The following is a 19,133-nucleotide window of genomic DNA, read 5'->3' on the forward strand; positions in this document are numbered from 1 at the left end:
CTTTACTCAGAGGATGGTGAATCTTTGGAATTCTCTACCCTGGAAGGCTGTGGAAACTCAGTCAGTTCAAAATAATAGCTGGGATGAAATTACATTTTCAAAAGAGTATGATAAATCACTTTACACTGCCCAAAATGGAAAAATAAATGAACATTTTGCACCATATATAGTATTATAACATCTTTGTGAAACAAAATGGCCAAAATTGTTCATTTCTCATAACACTGGTTTAAAAATCCCAGAATCTCAAATAATATAAATCAAATAGTTGTTTTGTGTACAGAACTCGAGTATTACTGAAAACAATGATGTGTCAAAGCTTTTTCTCTTGGGTACTTTATTATTTTTCCCTTATCTCAGTACTCTTACAATTTAAACTGTATGAAAAGAAAGAACTGATTGGTTGGCAAATAGACTGATAGCATTGACATTGCCATGGAGAATGCACCAATTGACTGATAGTTAACTGCCAAGCATTGTTTGAAATTTGAATCAGGCAGGTATTGGTAAAAGTGCTGCCCTAAGGAATAAGTCAACAAATGATTGTTACCTATTTTGTTTAGTTAAAACAAATATGTATGTACATATTCTTTCTGTCTGCAAAGAACTGTGTATTTGTAGCTTCCAGCACACATACAAGCACCACACTATAAGCCTGACTGGCAGTCTTAAATTGGTTGTAAGTGTAATTCTTAGCACACTGAGGGTTATTTAGCAAGCATTGTCCAATCGCACAGGCTATTTGGGTACAGTCTGTACTTTGCCCATTGCAAATAGTGAAAGGGACATGCTAGTTGGTACAGCCTACAAAATTAGCATTACATTGGCACAGAAATGCATATATTACAATACTCATTTGTGTAATAGGCAGGACGTCTTTTCTAGCTTGACAGCAGCATCCTGTTAAAGATGAAAACTACCTGTGTTGCTTTTGCATAGTTAACAGTGTGATATAGCTAGCTTCACCTGTTGCTCAAATGTTTGAGATACTTTACTGTTCCAGGATAGTCTGAGGTAGACTGGGCCTTCGGCCCCTCCATTAGTTAATATAAATCATATTTAAACCCATTATTCTCATCCTAATGATTCTGCAATGTATAAATGTTATTGTAAAATAGTATAAAATGGTTTAAAAATTAATGATTTCATAACCAATTTCAGATAGTCACTTAGACTCAATTCCTATTACAAAATTGTACATCTTTTTATAACCTTTAAAAAGGTCCTTATACTTCCTTGTTCTGGCTACTGAAGTCGAGCAGCACTTTAAAGTTCCACTATTATTCTACTAATTATGGTTTCCATGTATATTCAGTAATACAATGAGTGCAGAATTCAGAAAACAAATTGAATCCCTCCTGCACAATCAGGATCAGAGAGGATTTAGGACAAGCATTTCAAAAGACTGATTATTTAATCAAGTGAAACATTAACTCATGATTTGGGCTCAATGCATTCATAATGAAGGGTATGCTGTTGGTGATGTACCAGAACTGTGCTACTTCATTTGCAATGGGAAAATATCAGTCTCACACATCTCTGTCAGCACTAGTTGTACTATCACAATGCAACAAGTAATTTAAAACATTAGGAAATAAGTCAAGTGAATGCATTGGCAGTTCTATTGTTGACTCGTACAATACACTCCCACGCTCAATTTGTTATTTTGTGATATCTAACTGAATCCAATAAGTTGTTTGACTGTTTTTTTGCTTCTTTCAATTCATTTTATATTCTGGAAAAGGCAAAAATCCAAATTGGTTGAAACCAATGAGTCATAAAATGCCATAAGGTATTACAATGAGACTGAATGTTAGTCCAGGAGCATGTAATGTGCCTGTAAGAAATGACTTGTTCTGCTCTGTTGATGATGCATTGTAGAACAATCTTGTACTGTATTTTGCCTAATATATGTTTGTAATCAAACCTTTATCAAACTAAGTCAACAGCAACTTGTGATTGGTCAAGTGATGTCGCCAGATGTACATTTTTTTGGGGAAGAATAAAGCAGTATTTTTCACATTTTAAGACCAGGTCACATGAAGAAAAATTCCAGATCGTTAAACAAACAAGATATTACTCACTGAAAATCTGGAGCTATTCCCAATAACATTGTTGAAAACATCATGATTTTCATCCACTGTGACATTTATTTGCAGCATGACGAGCTGCTTCTTATGAAAGATAAATTTCAAGTCATGGTTGCTAAAGTCTGCTTTGTATCCTTGCTCAATCATAGCTAGTTTGACTGGCTTTAACTTCAGCCCAATAGTTATCTTTTTATTTAGGTCATCATCTCTTTGATAGGAAGTGAACAAAGGGAATTAATATTAATGTTGATATATTTTCATTCATGTAATATGTAGCTAAATCATTTTATTCAATGCATAGATATTGACAGAATTGATCAACAAAGCTTCAGGACTCCAAGTTCGTGGGAAATACCCAATCTCATCTGTCAGACTGGGTTTGTTATTGACTCTAGATGATACATAGTGTATACTGGATTTTGTTTAATTGCCATCATCAACATCCTGTAGTATAATCTGAACATGTGCGTCATCTAAAGTACTGCAGAATATCATCTTTCATTACCAAGCAAAATTAAATGCAATTGTTCTCCTCTTCTAACTGTTGACGCATACTTCTGCATATTCTATGAATATCGGTGGTTTTCCAGTACTCTGACAAAATGACTATTCTTTGTGTGAGTCAAGTGAAAATTAGCTGGGCAGGTTTGCAGTTAAATTTGAGATCATGCCATTGTCACATAATCAATCTGATATTAGCATACCAAAATTGGCTTCAATGGGACGACATTTGCTTCAAAATTGGATGCATGAACTTATTGGCCATTAATGCTGATGATTTGCCCAATGCTGCATTGACATTGACCTGCCAAACTTTTAAGTGAAAAGCCCTTTTAATCAATGTACACAGGACCTTGATTACTATTTCAGGACTCGCCTGTTTGTTTTCCAATAAAAGACCCCAATAAGGTACTTTGAAGGAGGTTTACCTTTTTGCCATCTGGACAGCTTTTGTGTTGCTCAATTTGGAGCCATTCCAAATTTAACAACCTGCATTGGGTGCCCCTTTAATACCTGCAGATCACAGTTCCATTGAAATGAAGCGAGGCTTCATTTTAGCAGTTTAGCAGTTATAGGTACACTCCACTGATTGCCACTTAAAAGTTAAAATTGACCCCAGTGTCCACAAATATGCTTTCTTCAATAGAAACAAATAGGCATCTTGGATTAAACCTGGCAGAATTTTCCCTGGGATTCACCAAATGATCTTCTTGGCTTGTGTATATATAAATGCCATATATTTGTTGCACATATGTATATAATCTGTACACAAACTCGATATTTTAATATTGTAATGGAAAATGTAGTCATGTAAATTGGTATCAGGTTTTGCATTTTAATAGATTAAAACATCTAACCACTAAATAAATTCTTTATCTTGTAGGGACTTGGGGGAGATGTATGGGAGAGGAGTGTGGCCCAGGAGGTGTCCAAACTAGGTCAGTATGGTGCGCCCATGTGGAGGGATGGACTACTTTACCCACAAACTGTAAACCAGCGGAAAGACCTGCGAATCAGCAGAATTGTTTCAAAGTCTGTGATTGGCATAAGGACCTGTATAAGTGGCAGGTGGGCAAATGGAGCAAATGCATGCCAGTCGCTTCCAGGAACCCTTCTCCAAGGCAAACCTCTGAGTGTCTGAGAGGTGAAGAAGGAATCCAGAGCAGACTTGTAACTTGCCTCGAGAAAAGGAATGGAGCTACAGCGGAGGATGTTATCTGTGACTATTTTGAGACGAAGCCCCACGTTGAACAAGCTTGTCTCATCCCCTGCCCACAAAACTGTGTTGTAACGGAGTTTACACCCTGGTCAGAATGCACTAAATCCTGTGGGGTTGGGTTACAACATCGAATTCGTCAAATATTGGTTCCCCCACTCTATGGTGGTGAACCTTGCCCCAACCTGACTGAGTTTCGGACCTGCACGTTCAATTCCTGTGATGCGGAAGAAAGTATTTACAGTTTGAGAGTTGGCCCCTGGAATACATGTTCTCTCCCACACTCTCGACAAACTCGGCAAGTAGGAAAAAGGATGAGGGACCCAGAAGCCCGGGAGCTTATGAAGGAAAAGAGGAACAGAAACCGTGAAATCCGTCAGGAAAATAAATATTTTGTTGTTCTGATTGGTTATCAAACAAGAGAGGTTACATGTACTCATAAAAATGGAAAAACTGCTGCTCTGAGGTAAGAAGTTCATGATTAATTAAATACATCCTGTCTCTGCTTTTATTAAGTAATCTGAATGAATGGCTCAGACAAGCGGTTAAAAGACATAGAATAAAATTAGGTAAATCAAGGGTGAATAAGTAATCGCAAACTTGAGTTTTATTAACCTTTGTATATTGGATGAAACACAATGTTAGGCTGCTCATTTTTGCCACTTAATTCCAGGTTTAACTGGTTGAGTCTTATAAAGGCATCTTTTCAGTTTAGTGACTGTAAAGGTCAAATATGAAATGAGCTGGAACAATGTCAATCCAGTGGCCATAAAACTATCACACGTTGAGTCACATAGACTAGGAAAGATTCCAACTGTAGCTTTCTTCCCGAGATTTTTGTTGAGGAATAATATGAAACTGTAGGAGGAGGTTTATTCTGTATCTAATTCTGCTGTGCCTGAACTAGCATTAGATGCCCAATCACTAACATCCTTCACCTTGATAAGCAGAAAATCAAAAACATCCACAGGAAAAGTGGTTCTACGTAGTAATTTGAAGTGCCCCCTGGTCTCTCATTCAAAACCGATTGACGTTATTGGTAAAATTAAGAAGTGCAGAGTTCTGCAATCTTTTCAAAATACATAGTTCAGTACCGATGCATAATTACTCTATCCAACACAGGATTCCAATGTTCCAAATCCTCTGCTATTAATTCTCATTCAGTAGAATTCCCAATCCAGGCAGTTTCTAGCATCCACAGTATTTTGCTTTTATCCAGGCAAAAACAGCTCAGAAGCCTGTCCATTATTTGGTTCACACAACTGTTTGTTGTCGCAGATTATTACTCAAAGTGAGATGCATTACGTTCAGTTGTACTGTCATTGGGCTGAATTTCGGCCAAGCACAGGCCGGGGGTGCCTCCTTGCTGGTGCCAATCAGAGGCCTCCACCAAATAGAATAGTACCCCTCGGGTGACCCGATTTGCAAAGGCCTGCCATCCTGAAAAGTTCTCAGACTTACCTGAGTTCTGGAGCATTCTTGGTTGCTCTTCCTCACATGATTTTTATGTTACCAGCGCTGGCTATTGCTTCTGGTAGCACTGCTGATACTGCAGAACAGCCTCGCTCCAATTGGTTGTCAGCTCTTTGAGACAGCACTTGCCCCTGGGGTGGAAGTCTTGCCATGGCTGAAAGAGCTGTTCATACTTAAAATTAAAGCAGAGCAAGGCAGTCAACCAAAGGCAGGCTCAAGCCTGACATTTACACTGTATCGTGGGGAGCTACACTCAGTGTCCCCGTTCTTCATTCAAAACTGATTGAAGTCATTAGTAAAATTAAGCAGCATGGAATTCTGCAATCCCCTCCACATACATAGTTTAGCCCTGGTGCATAATTATTCTGTCCAACCACAGAACTCCAGTGCGCCAAATCACCTGCTATTCATTCTCATTAAGCAGAATTCCCAATCCTACACTCCAACCCATTTGCGGTTATAAGACTGAATTGATTATGGCAAAATTTGGACAAGGACTCTCTAGCAATACTGATTCAAGTATACCCTGATTAAGGTTTTTTTTGGATTTTTTTGTCATTTCTGACAAAATAATCTGCTTTATTTATTCGTATATCATATGGAATATTTATTAAAAGCCTCTTCAAAGAAATTTGAAAAAATCATATTCAGTCATTCATTAAAATGGACTGGATTTGTGGACTCTAAATTGCATTTGGATATCATGGGTGGCGTGGTAGCACAGTGGTTAGCACTGCTGCTTCACAGCTCCAGGGTCCTGGGTTTGATTCCTGGCTTGGGTCACTGTCTGTCTGGAGTTTGCACATTCTCCTCGTGTCTGTGCAGGTTTCCTCTGGGTACTCCGGTTTCCTCCCAAAGTCCAAAGGTGTGCGGGTTAGGTTGATTGGCCGTGCTAAGAAATTGCCCCTTAGTGTCCAGGAATGTGTAGCTTAGAGAGATTAGTGGGTATAATATGTAGGGATGTGGGGGTAGGGCCTGGGTTGGATTGTGTTCAGTGCAGACTTGATGGGCCAAAGGGCCTTTCTGCACTGTCGGGTTCTACGATTCTAAATTGTCACTTGGTATTTGTGTATATAGTGTTTGTCTCTTTAACACAGAATTGCAGAATAGAGTCACCTGAATTGAGGAATCAATGGAATCTGAGAGTGTGTGATTACCCTAGAGGGTGTAGGCCTCTCGGGCAGAATCTTTTACCAGTCATCTAGTAAGCTTGCAAGGAATGCATAGAGAATATGCCCCTTTCAGGGCACCTGCCACATTCCTCAGGGAGTCCCTTAACAGTCTCTACCTCTGTTCTGCCATTCACACATTGTGATCACTTAATGGACACTTTTAGCACCTTTCTCAGTTGCCTTCAGCGTCATTTATGTTCCTTTTGCCCTATTAAAGCCCCTTACCTCCACCATCATTGTATAAATCACTTCTGATTCTCTTTGCTTTTAGCTCTGATATAGAATCATTCAGACTCAAAAGGTTGGCTCTATTCTCTCTCCAGAGACATTGTCAGACCTGCTGAGATTTTCCAGCATTTTCTGTTTTTGATTCAGATTCCAGCATCCAAAGTACTTATTATAATACGTAAAGAATGTTTTTCTTTGTTGGGGGGGATGTAGGCGTGGATATAGAATTAGGAAGCAGCATTTTGAAATAAGAGGCCTTTCATTTAAGACAATGATCAGGAGGAATTTCTTTTCTCAGAGATTTGTTAATTTTTGAAATATTCTATTCCAGATAGCAGTAGAGGCGGGGTCATTGAATAGAGGCACGGCTGAATTAAATGGATTTGTGTCCTGCAAGGCAGCTGTGAGTTATAATGGGCAGGCAGGAAAGCAATGTTGAGGCCAGAATCAGATCTGTCATGATCTTATTGAATAGTAGATCCGGCTTAACTTATTGCTGCTCTTATTTCTTATGTTTTTATGTTTAATTATGTATGTGAAATCTGTCCATTGACCTGCACAAAGATTTCTCCAATGACCAGCTATGCTACTAGAATTAACTATAAAATAATGGTCATCATAAAAGCAGAATCCTGCAATATCTAATTAGTTTCTGAAAGCACTTTCCTCTGGAATCATGGACTCCCTGATGCTATTGATGACCATGTATAAAATGGTAATTGCTTTTACAGATTGTAGGTCACAACTGAATATAGCACCGTAAATTAAGTACATACAATATAAGCATGCCCAGTGGGATTAATCATAAAGTTTTAAGTTAATGGTGCTCAATTGGGACTAAAGTCTGTAAAATGTTTTGGATACAATCACTAAAATAATGGACAGGCATAGGTCTGGGGCCAAATGCTATATTTACGAATTTCCACATCTAAGACATTAGCATGGAAACAATTCCATCAAAATTAGTGATAAATAACAATCCTACTTCACAGTGAATTAGGCAGGATTTATTTTTCCTATAGGAATTGTTTAGATATGAATTTCCCAGACCAAATAAAACTGAATCAAAAAGGGATATTTTTAAATAGGAATTTTGCAAACAGGTTCAAATAAAAACATGGGCCACAATATTTGATCCTAGGTATGGAGGGATTTTCTTGTGAGGTACGGTTAAGTGGGTTGAGTACTCATTTAAGATTTATAAGGACAAGAGGCAATCCTATTGAGAGTTTAGGATTCTGGGGGGTTGCTCAACAAGTAGATGCTGAGAGGTTGTTTCCTCTTGTGGGAGAGTCTAGGACCAGAGGGCATAATCACAGAGAAAGAAGTTGCCCAATTAAGAAGGAGATGAGAAGAAATTTCTTCTGAGAGTGGTGAGTCTGTGAAATTCTTTACTACAGAGGGCTGTAGCAGCTGGGTTATTATGCATGTTCAAGGCTGAGATAGACAGATTGTGATTGAGATAGGAAAGTAGAGTTGAGGATTATCATATATAGTCACGATCTCAGAGAATGGTGGAAAAGTAATCCACCTCTGCTCCTATGTGTTATTGTCTTATTTCTGAGGAGTGAGTGGGGTGGGTCAGTTTTGCAGTCAGAAAACACAGAATAATGTGTTTCCCACAGAATTTCCCACAGAACCTGTCAAATTTAATGGCTGGACCTGATTATCATTTCTCAAATCCATTTTTTTCTCTACAACTGGGCATGGGGTGGAGAAGATCCTGTGCCTCCGATCTCACAAGTTGGAAATGTTCCATGCAACAGCCTTTACTTCCCTTGAACTGTCAGATTTCCTGAGGCCCGGGAAGCGAGGCTGCCCAGTGTTAAACCAATCGTTTTTGGCAAACCAAACAAAATAACTGTAATTAACACCCAGTGTTAAACTTGGAACAAAGAAAAGTTTAACAGCTCATTTTCTCATTAAAACATTTAAATCAGTGACCTGTCTTCTGGGAGTAGATTCTTGGCTGTTCACTGCCCTGCCAGGATTCAAATTGTTAGTGACCAGGTTTGAAATGACTCGGGGTCAGTTTTGAGATTATTTATGCTTTTACTCTCCACTGGATCCAAATCCACCTGATAACGCTCACTTAGTACACTGAATCAAAATATGTTCATCATAATTAACAGCAATTAATGAAGTGTAACATCATTCAGCAGATGTGATGAAAGACTATATTTGTCAACATTTCTTTGCACAAGAATCAGCCTACATTTTGTTTTTGAGTCTTTGGAATATGGTTTCAACCTACAACCTGCTGACTCAAAGGCAAGAGTTCCAAAAAGTAAGCTTCATCTGATACGAGGCTTGAATTTTCATGGAGACAGGCTGAGTTAGAGATTTCTGCCTCTGTTTCCATTTCCAGCAATTATCATTAGCACAGGATAAAGGTGCAGGTAGCCAGCCTGCACACAGCTTTCCTATACTTGTCAGTTCAGTTGTGGGGATGGGCATTTCAAAGCCTCCTGCAATTTTGAGGGAGTTGTGCCCATTCTTTCAGGAGATGTGCTTTAAGGCCTCTCAGAGAAATCATGAAACATGGGGAACCGAAGTCCTGAGTGTGGGACAACAGCAATTTTATAGCCATTGAGCTATATTCCCCTATTGCCATCTCATAAAATAGTCAATCAATCAATGAAAAAAAGCTTTTATCCAATTCAATTTTGTATAAATAAACACATGAGAAAAGAACTACTCAAACAAAGAATAACTAATTACAAGCTCAGTGAAATATTCATAATGAGGCCATCTGGAAAAAAAAGTGTCTGCCCATGTGGCCTTATAAGTGCTTGACTGAGCTTCAACAATCACTAGTACATTCAGCTTTCAGTCCGCAATGTTAGCACAGCTGCAGGGGGCAATGCAAACTTTGTTTCCATGTCATCTTTAGTACCTTGTAATAAGTCACCTCTTTATTGAAAGAAATTTCAATGCCTCTTTGTCTACACAAGGTTGAGATATGAAGTGGATAAAAGTTTTTATCATTTAAATTAAGAATCATTGTGATTGACATTGTTTTGAAGTTATGAGATGATCAGTTTTTTTCACAATATATTTCCAAAGTGCCTTTGCTTCTAGTGCCTGTGAAAATTTCAAAGAACTTTCCACACTAGCCAGTGGTTCATTGGTTCTGACAGTCAATGCTGAAAAAGTGTGTATGGAAGATGCATGACAAGCAGGAAGGGGGAAAGAGGAATATGAGGGGACCTGAAGGGGGCATAGGAGATATGGGGGACCGGAGGCATTATAGATATGAGTGAGCATGGACAAAGCATGGGGGTATGGAAGACATGCAGGGAGCATGGGAGATATGAAGGTTTGAAGGATTTTGGGAAGATGGGAATGGGTGAGGGATTTGAAGTCTTGAGAGCCAGACGTTCATGATTACAACCGGACCAATGTCCCACTAAACAAAGGTGAGGAATCTGTCCTGCAGCCCTCACCATTTGGTTGTCTCAGCCATACTTCCAGCATGCCCCATCACCCAGAATGTGGGTGGGGATCTCCTTAATGGGGACGAGATTGTGGAGTATAGAATTTTCCCGATTCCTTCTTTCCATCTCCTCCACAAAAATCCAGTAAGTGTTCATCAGACTTCATTCACACAACAATCGCTGATCAAAATGTGCTAACTATCAGACTAGATTTGATTTCAAAATATTATGACATCTTTGGAGGAAGTTTAAAGAATTGCCCAGCATTTTGCTGGGTTTTGTTACTGGGTTATACCTGATTGTATTTCTGTCGAGGAATTCTCCTGTAGAAAAATCCCTGGTTTGGTAGTAAATTACTTCCTTCACTCTCCACTGGTGAATGAAGAACAATTACCTAAAGGAAAAATAATCTATTTTCAAATCTCGTAAACCTAATTGATTAAATGTATGAAAGTGTTCCTTGAGGTAAGTGAATATTAAACAGTTCAATAGTTCATTTGGAGGTCAGTATGTGCTGAAAGACTTCCATTGTTACCAAAATTTACTATAGGAATATAAAAGCAAATTGCTGCGGATGCTGGAATCGGAAACAAAAACAGAAAATGCTGTAAAATCTCAGCAAGTCTAACAGCAACTGTGGAGAGAGAATAGAACCAACCTTTTGAGTCTGGATGGCCCTGGTCAGAGCAGGTAATGGAGGGTCATCCACTTTCAGGATGTTAGCCCTCTTTGTTTACTGTAACAATACCTGATCAGAGCAGTAGGCAGAGGTTAAACACTCTGAACAGCATCCAATTGACAGAGAGCTGGGAAGGCCATCCATCCATGGGCAAATTGCCATCTTACACAAACTTGTGCTCCAGGGACCTTTTATCCCACCCTTGGATGACAATTTGCTAAGAACGTGCTGCCCGTCTGCCCATGTGCCTGTTCGATTTTTCACTCGTCGATATAAAATCATGGTTATTAGGCTTTTCCATGGCTTTCCATGGCTTTAAATTTTTCCATGGCTTTAAATTTAATTGTTGTCAGGCGTGGCTCCAATTTCTGTGCAAACCCACTGATCTCCATATTGCATATGTGTGCATTGAAGCTGGGATGCCTGTCCAATGCCATTTCGTGCAGTTCCAGGTGCATTAAGGTGAACTGTGCACCTGACCTCAGCATAAAACTCAGGCCATCATGTCAGCAGAAAAGGCCCCAGTTTCATTGTGCAATCCTGGAATAGAGAGTCCATGAGGATTGATGAAGGAAAGATATTAAAAATTCAAGTATTTTCAGCCAGATATTTTTGTGTTAATTTCAAAATACCAAAATAAAGTTGTAGTTTATGGTAATCTGCCCCTTTAAATCACAGATTAAAGTGCTGTGGATAAAAAGAAAAAAATGACATACTTACTCAATGAATAAAATAGGTAAGGATGAAACTGAAAGAGACCTAAATGGTGTATAAATGTATCCAACTAATAGAGCTTTAATCAATAAAGTCAATAGGACTTTTATTAATACCTTCTTGGGATGGGGGCAAAAACTGGCAAAACTGCATTGATTGTCTATCCCTAGCATCCTGAGGACATGGAGTCAACCACACCTTGTGGTGTGAACAGAGGTCATGAGTTCAAAATCAACCATAGCAAACTGAAATTGAATTCAATAAATCTGGGAATTTGTTATCGTTGCTGGGTTGTCACAGAAGCGCAACTTGTTCATTGACTTCCTTCACCTCTACTGAATCTGACCCATATATGTCTCGCATCCCACAAGATGTGGTTGACACAGTGCCCTCGGGGCAACAAGGAATTGACAATAAATACTGTTTTGACCTTTTTTTTTCATTCCAAAACCTAATAAATAAATCTTAGACAAAGGATCAAGCAAGTTAAAAAAGAATTTTGAACAGATATCAGAACGATCTGTGCTAGACTATGAAATGATCCCAAGACTGTTTCACTGGCCTTGTGTCTATTTGAACAATAGTAAATGAAGATCATGGTCACCGTATTACTTATCCATAGAAATCTTACAGTGCCAATGAAGGCCATTTGGCCCATCAATTCTGCACCGACCACAACCCTACTCAGGCCCTGTTCCCGTAACCCCGTGCATTTACCCTAACTAGTCCCCCTGACACTGAGAGCTAATTTAGCATCGCCAATCCACCTAACTCACACATCTTTGGACTGTGGGAGGAAAGTGGAATACCCGGAAGAAACCCACGCAGACACTGGGAGAACGTGCAGATTCCGCACAGACAGTGACTCAAACTGGGGATTGAGCCACGGAAACCTCCGTTGGCCGTCGAGGATTGTAGGCAATTCCAGGATTGAGATGTCACGGTGGGGAAAACATCTGTTGTGGCGGTGAGGCAATGGGAGTGCATGATACTCAGGGGCAGATTAAAGTTAGGGTGGGGAAACACTCTTTGGGGATGCTGCCAAAGAGCCCAGGCAACTGGGCTTCCCATATAGCATGGGCCTCACTCTGCAGGTAAAATAAAAATGGCGAGGATGGAGAGGATGGTTGGTAGTCTCCCTGCAAGATTTTATATGCTCCCCCAACTTCAGAACCACCATTGAAGAGAATAAAATCCAGCTCCATGATTCAATTATTTTTTAAAATAAATTTTAGTTAAGAACGCGATAATTTTATTCATACTGCAGTGAAAAAGCTTAACATCTGCTGAACAGAAGTATAAAATTTATAGAAGCAAAGATATTCAAAGTCTTACAGGTTTGCTATCTATATTTAGCTTTAATAAAAAACAATAAAACACTTTTGGCAGCATAATGCTCCACTGAGTGGGGCTAACTTAATAAAATAACCAGTGGGTGTATAGACAGTAATCCTGCAGCTTTTTAGTCAGCACTTAATTCATTTACAGAAACTTTACAGATTAGCAACTTCAGGAAGGTCATCTCTATCTAGTTCAGAGACACTGGCCTTTCCAGCACACATCTGCCAGAATTGTGGCAGAACATTGAGAAATAGGCCAGCACTTGTGGCATTAAGTGTTGAGTTTTACTCCAGGATGTTGTGGGGATGGTTTGTTTGGTATGAAACCTTCATTGGCCACAGACAAAGTGTCTGCAAGTAGTCTTGGCTCAGGTCAATTTTGTTGAAATTTTGGCCTCCTGCCAATCCCATAAACAGATCCTTAATGCTTAGTAATGAGTACTGTTCAGTACATAACATTGGATTTAAGACAACTTTCAATTCCTCACAAATCCTCAAGGAGTGATCGTTCTTGGTAACTGGAAGAATAGGCCTTGCCCATTTACTTACTCTAACTGGATCCAAAAATGCAGTCTTCACAAGCCATTCCAGGTCAGCCTCCACCTTTGGCCTAATAGCATATGGCACAGGCTGAGTCATCAAATATTTTGCTCAACTTCTGTCTTCTGTTTTTAGTGATATCCTTCATGCTCTAATTCTCCATTGAAACAATATTTGACAATTAAAAAAAATTTCAGTAGTTAACCTTTGCCAGCCATGCACAACCCATCGATGTTGGATAGTTTCCCTTCACTATGTGTAGAGGCAAATCTGCCATTTGTCCATTGAATTGCACAGCCACTTCAATGCAGCCCTTACTCCTATGGATTTTCAGGGAATGTGTGTTGGAGTTTCTCATTGTAGATAGTCTCTGGTACCAGTGAGACTACTGCCCCAGTGTTAACTTCCATCCATAGTGGCTGTTCTTCCATTTGTGGAGTGTTCTAGTATTCGTGTGTAGTGCTAGCAATAGCAAGCACAGGTAGTGATAGTTCCTTCTCTGACTGTGTGTCACTTCACTATTTTCTTCCCTGTTGTGCAGCATAGATATTTCTACTTTTATTTTGTTTAAATTTTGTCTTGGTTTGTTCCTGCTTTTAATTTTTATTTATACTTCGCTTTCTGTTCCTGCAAGCACGCTTTGCCTTTTTTTCCCACAGCTTTGACATTCGGGGTTGGGGGGAAGGTGGCGTGGGGGGTGGGGGGGGTAGGATTCTCTCAGCCGGAAGACATAAGCAGAGGCTGTGTAGCGGGCTTCCCACTGGGCACCACGGCCTCTATGCATCTCCAGCTGCCAGATTTTCGGTGTCACCACTCCCATCAGGAGTGTATGACTCCAATGGGGTTTAAAACAGCTCCCTACTAATAGGGAGCTGGTGGCCTGACCCCACTGGAGTGAAGGGGGCTACAGAGGCTCCCTAGGAAGTCGGGCTTAAGCGGCGTTGCCTCATGGGCATTGCGAGCCTGCCTGTCCTGCACTGCCCAAGGGGCAAAGTGGCAATGTCCAGGGGGCACCTTGGCACTGTCCACCAGGCATTGAGCAAGGGGATGGGGCCTCTAGGGGTGGTCGCTGAGGGTGGGAGGAGCCACTGCCACTCTGCACTCGGGATTGGTGACAGAAGGAGAGAGGCTGGCCATTGGGGTGGGGGGTGCAAGGTGGGCAGTTGGGGAGATTGGGTTGGGACTGCAGGGGGCTGTGGGTTTGGGGTGAGAGGGAGGAGATTGAGGCAGACTGGGGATTGTGGGTGTTGGGACTAGCCTGGACATGTCTGGGAGGCCAGTGATGCTGGGTCAGAGGGCTGGCCAGTAAGCAGGAGGCCAACAGTGTGGGGCTGCTGTGCATGTGCCAGTCTTGGTGCTGACAGATAGGTGCACGTGCAGTGGCCCGCGAAGCATTACGCTGCTAGCTTCTTCAGCAGGGATAGGCCCCACCCACTAATTTTTAACATGATTCACGCTAGGGCACTCTGATGCATGGAGCTTTGGAGATTCATTTTGAAAATCCCGCTGAAGGAAGCAGTGGGATTTACTCCAGTTTTTACACGAATTCAGCACTTAGAATTTTTTTGGGAGAGTTCCACCCCATGTCTTTAAGCCAGCCTTCAACAGCAGAATGCCCTGGCTTCGTACCGGTAACATTTCTAGGTCCCGGCAGCTTTAGGTGTCAATTCAGCGGACGTTTTGTGCAGCTGAGCAAATGAACTTAATTGATGGACTTCCTTTGTAGCCAGCACTATCAAAATAGTGATTTCAATAGCTTTCTGCAGAGTAAAATCACTCGGTTATCATTTATATATTGCTTTGTTAGATAGACCACAAACAGGTCTGTCAAGAATGGTGTCATTAAGCACATCTCCAAATTCACAATATTCTGCAAGTCTTCTAAGCACTGCAACAAATTGTGTGATTGACAAACCCCTCCTTTTTGTTTCTTTTATGGAATTTTATGCACTACAATCGGCAGGGGTTTAGGTGAAAAATGTGCCTGCAAGATTTCCACAATTTGTTTCAGTGCCTGGCTTATCAGGTTACACAAGAACATGGAGGAGATTAATAATTTCCCTCCAGCACTCTCAGTAAAGTGGGCACCATTATGTCTTTATCTATTATTTTCGCCAGAGCAAAATAGTCAAAATGCTCAGTATAAGAGCTCCACTCCTCCACATTCTCATCAAAAGCTCCAACAGTGATGAAAACACATATCATTTTCACTCATGCAGGTCTCCCATAGGAGTATTTTACAATCAAGTTTCCAGAAGTACCTGAGTTTTCTTATTTGCACAAGGCATTAATTTGACTTAATTTTTCTGTGAAGCAGCATGCTGCGGTTAACCCGCCCTTCTTCAAATGAGTGAACAGCATTTGTACAAATTAAAATAATTGATAACATGATTAATAGAGACAAAATCAAGTAGAACACACCAATATTTAAGATAGAAAATACCTAACATGTGCAAGGACAACAAAATCTGTTTGAAAGATTAGAATGTTCTCCATTTTGATTTGCCTACAATCTTCTGAGATGTTTTAGTTGTTTTCCTGAGCTCTTTCATATCTGTGAATGCATAGAATTAGCATATAGCACAAAAAGCCTTTAATTGCGATCAACAAACTGAAAAAATAGCTACAGCAAGCGGTATCGAACTGCAGCAAAAAAAAGAGAAAAGGACAAGTAGAAAATGTTGCAAGACTTATCTTTCCTGTATGCATGAAGTGAAAACTCACTAAGAAAAGTATAAAAGCAAGGCCAATGTTCCTTTTACTTTTTTGCCATGCTTTCACTCCTGCACAATGAGGTTTTGTGGCACAATGGTAGTGTCGCTACCTTTGAGCTAGGAGCTCTGTTTTGGGTCCAACTCAAGAACTTGTTGGCCACAGAAAGAATGTTCATTATGTTGTTCAACACAGATAAGCTTGGGAATCTTTCCACCACTTCTCCACTATTCCCCAAAGGCAAAAAAAGTGTCAATTTGAAGATACACTAAAAACAAACTCCTGGATGAGTACAGCTAGGATGCATGTGAAAAATAAAATGGCAAAGAATCCAGGAAAAATAAAGGGCAAAGTGTAACACACAGAAAATATCTGGTACTGACAATGGAAAACTAAGAGACCCAATGGCTAAAATTCTCTGGTCTTGTATGTCCTGCCACTGCTGACAGTGAGAATGGAGAATTTGGTACTTGGCCAAAACTTCATTCACTGCAGCGGGACCAGAGAGTCCCAGCTATGGGTGAGGTCGGAGAATCCAGCCCTACAACTTAACATTGGTGATCAGTTGCTTGGTATTTTTGCTTTGCATATTTCCTATTACTTTAGTAGAAATGTAAGCCCACATAAAATAAAGACATTCAGGCTATTATTACAATTATGGACATTTGCCTCTAACATCACCAGTAGTGATTTCTGGGCTTAGATCTTCATTTATGTTGAGATCCTGAATGTTATTGTTATCAGAATTTTGCTAACATAGCAAGAAATCCAATAGTGTGTCGGTAGAATGGTGTAATCATTCCTTAACTCAGCTGGCTTTACACACACACACACACACACACACACACACACACACACACACACACACACACACACACACACACACACACACACACACACACACACACACACACACACACACACACACAGCCAAATAGAGCAAATCAGAAAACTCACAACATGCAATGCCATCAATTAATACAAGTTACAACAGGCAGCTTGTTAGCAGCTTGCTTGACCTTGCTGTTCCTTGTATTGATGTTTCAGATGATACTTTGCCCCTTAGGCCAATTGTGTTAATATTTGTTTGCAAATGACTGTTTGGCAACACTTCAACTTAATTATGATAGTCTGGGTTGTTCAATTGCCAAGCTAGATGATGATGGCTTTGAGATGGAGTCAGTCCCCAGATTTTCAGAGGGCAGTTCAGATCATTGTAATTAGCTACTATAACAGCACTTCAGGCCACCCACTTGTAAACAGATCCCACTGTGATAAAATACAAAATAAATCGATGCAGGACCAGCTTTCTGCAACCAGCTCCCGCTGCTGCATTTATTAAACATTGTGCAATATAGTAATTCTGACATGAATCAGAGACATCTAATAACAGAACATTGACAACATATTTCTTCAGGCTCCTTAAAGGAATACCTCAACCTGTCTCCTGTTGCTAGTAGCTACATATTGTGTCGACAACCAGAGCCAATGAATATGTTGGCTTTTGGCAATATAAGAACATAAGAAATAGGAGCAGGAGTAGGCCATCTAGCCCTTCGAGCCTGCCCTGCCATTCAGTAAGATCATGGATGATCTGAAGTGGATCAGTTCCACTTTCCCGCTTTCTCCCCATAATCCTTAATTCCCCTGCCTATCAGAAACCTATCTACCCGTGACTTAAATATATTCAGCGAGGTAGCCTCCACCACCTCAACGGGCAGAGAATTCCAGAGATTCACCACCCTTTGAGTGAAGAAGTTCCTCCTCAACTCTGATCTAAACTGCCTCCCCTGCCTTATCTTGAGGCTGTGTCCTCTAGTCCTGCTATCCTTTCTAAGCGGGAGAATCTCTCTACCTCTATCCTATCCATCTCCTTCATTATCTTATGTCTCTATAAGATCCCCCCTCATCCTTCTAAACTCCAACGAATACAGACCCAGTCTATTTAGTCTCTCTTCATAGGCCAACCCCCTCATTTCCAATATCAGCCTTCTGAACCTCCACTGCACTCCCTCCAAGGTCAATATATCCTTCCGCAAGTGCGGCGACCAAAACAGTACTCCAGCCGCGGCCTCATCAGTACCCTGTACAGTTGCAGCAAGACCTCCCTGCTTTTATATTCTATTCCCCTCGCTATAAAGGCCAACATTCCATTCGCCTTCTTGATCACCTGCTGCACCTGCAGACTGGGTTTTTGCGATTCGTGCACAAGGACCCCCAGGTCCCTCTGCACCGTAGCATGCTGCAGCTTTTCGCCTTTTAAGTAATAATCCCTCCTACTATTATTTCTGCCAAAGTGGATAACTTCACACTTGTTAACATTATACTCCATCTGCCAGGCCCTCGCCCACTCACTCAGCCTATCCAGATCTCTCTGCAGACTTTCCACACCCTCCACGCAATTTGCTTTTCCACTCATCTTCGTGTCATCAGCAAATTTCATCACCCTACACTCAGCCCCCTCCTCCAGATCATCTATATAAATGGTAAACAGTTGAGGCCCCAGCACCGATCCCTGCAGCACTCCACTAGTCACCAACCGCCAACCAGAATAGCACCCATTGATACCAACTCTTTGCTTCCTATTAGACAGCCAATCCTCTATCCACGCTAACATCTTACCCCCAACTCCGTGCACCCTAACCTTATGCAGCAACTTTTTGTGAGGCACCTTATCAAACACCTTTCGGAAATCTAAAAACACCACATCCACCGGTTCCCCTCTGTCGACCGCACTAGTCAGATCCTCATAGAAATCCAATAAATTCGTCAAACATGACTTCCCATTTACGAATCCGTGCTGTGTCTGCTCGATCAAACCATTCTTTTCTACGTGCCTCGCTATTTCTTCTTTGATGACGGATTCTAGCATTTTTCCAACTATAGACGTTAAACTAACCGGCCTATAATTTCCTGCCTTTTGTCTGCTACCTTTTTTAAACAACGGCGTAACATTAGCCATTTTCCAATCTTTCAGCACTTCCCCGGAGTCCAGTGAATTTTGATAAATAATTACTAAGGCATCCACTAT

At 40.7% G+C, this 19,133-nt stretch overlaps 1 protein-coding gene across 1 annotated transcript in view; it reads left to right on the forward strand.

Moving 5' to 3' along the window:
* LOC145355412 (thrombospondin type-1 domain-containing protein 7A-like) overlaps positions 1–19,133 on the forward strand; it is a 429,239-nt gene that overhangs the window by 179,127 nt on the left and 230,979 nt on the right. Inside the window, exon 2 of the mRNA XM_080207485.1 lies at positions 3,475–4,273. Coding sequence (XP_080063611.1) covers positions 3,475–4,273 — 799 coding nt within the window. The remainder of the gene's footprint in view (positions 1–3,474; positions 4,274–19,133) is intronic.

Source organism: Carcharhinus amblyrhynchos, chromosome 2 (genome assembly GCF_965287045.1).
Source record: "Carcharhinus amblyrhynchos chromosome 2, sCarAmb.v2.hapA, whole genome shotgun sequence".
In the NCBI taxonomy this organism is placed as follows: Eukaryota; Metazoa; Chordata; class Chondrichthyes; order Carcharhiniformes; family Carcharhinidae; genus Carcharhinus; species Carcharhinus amblyrhynchos.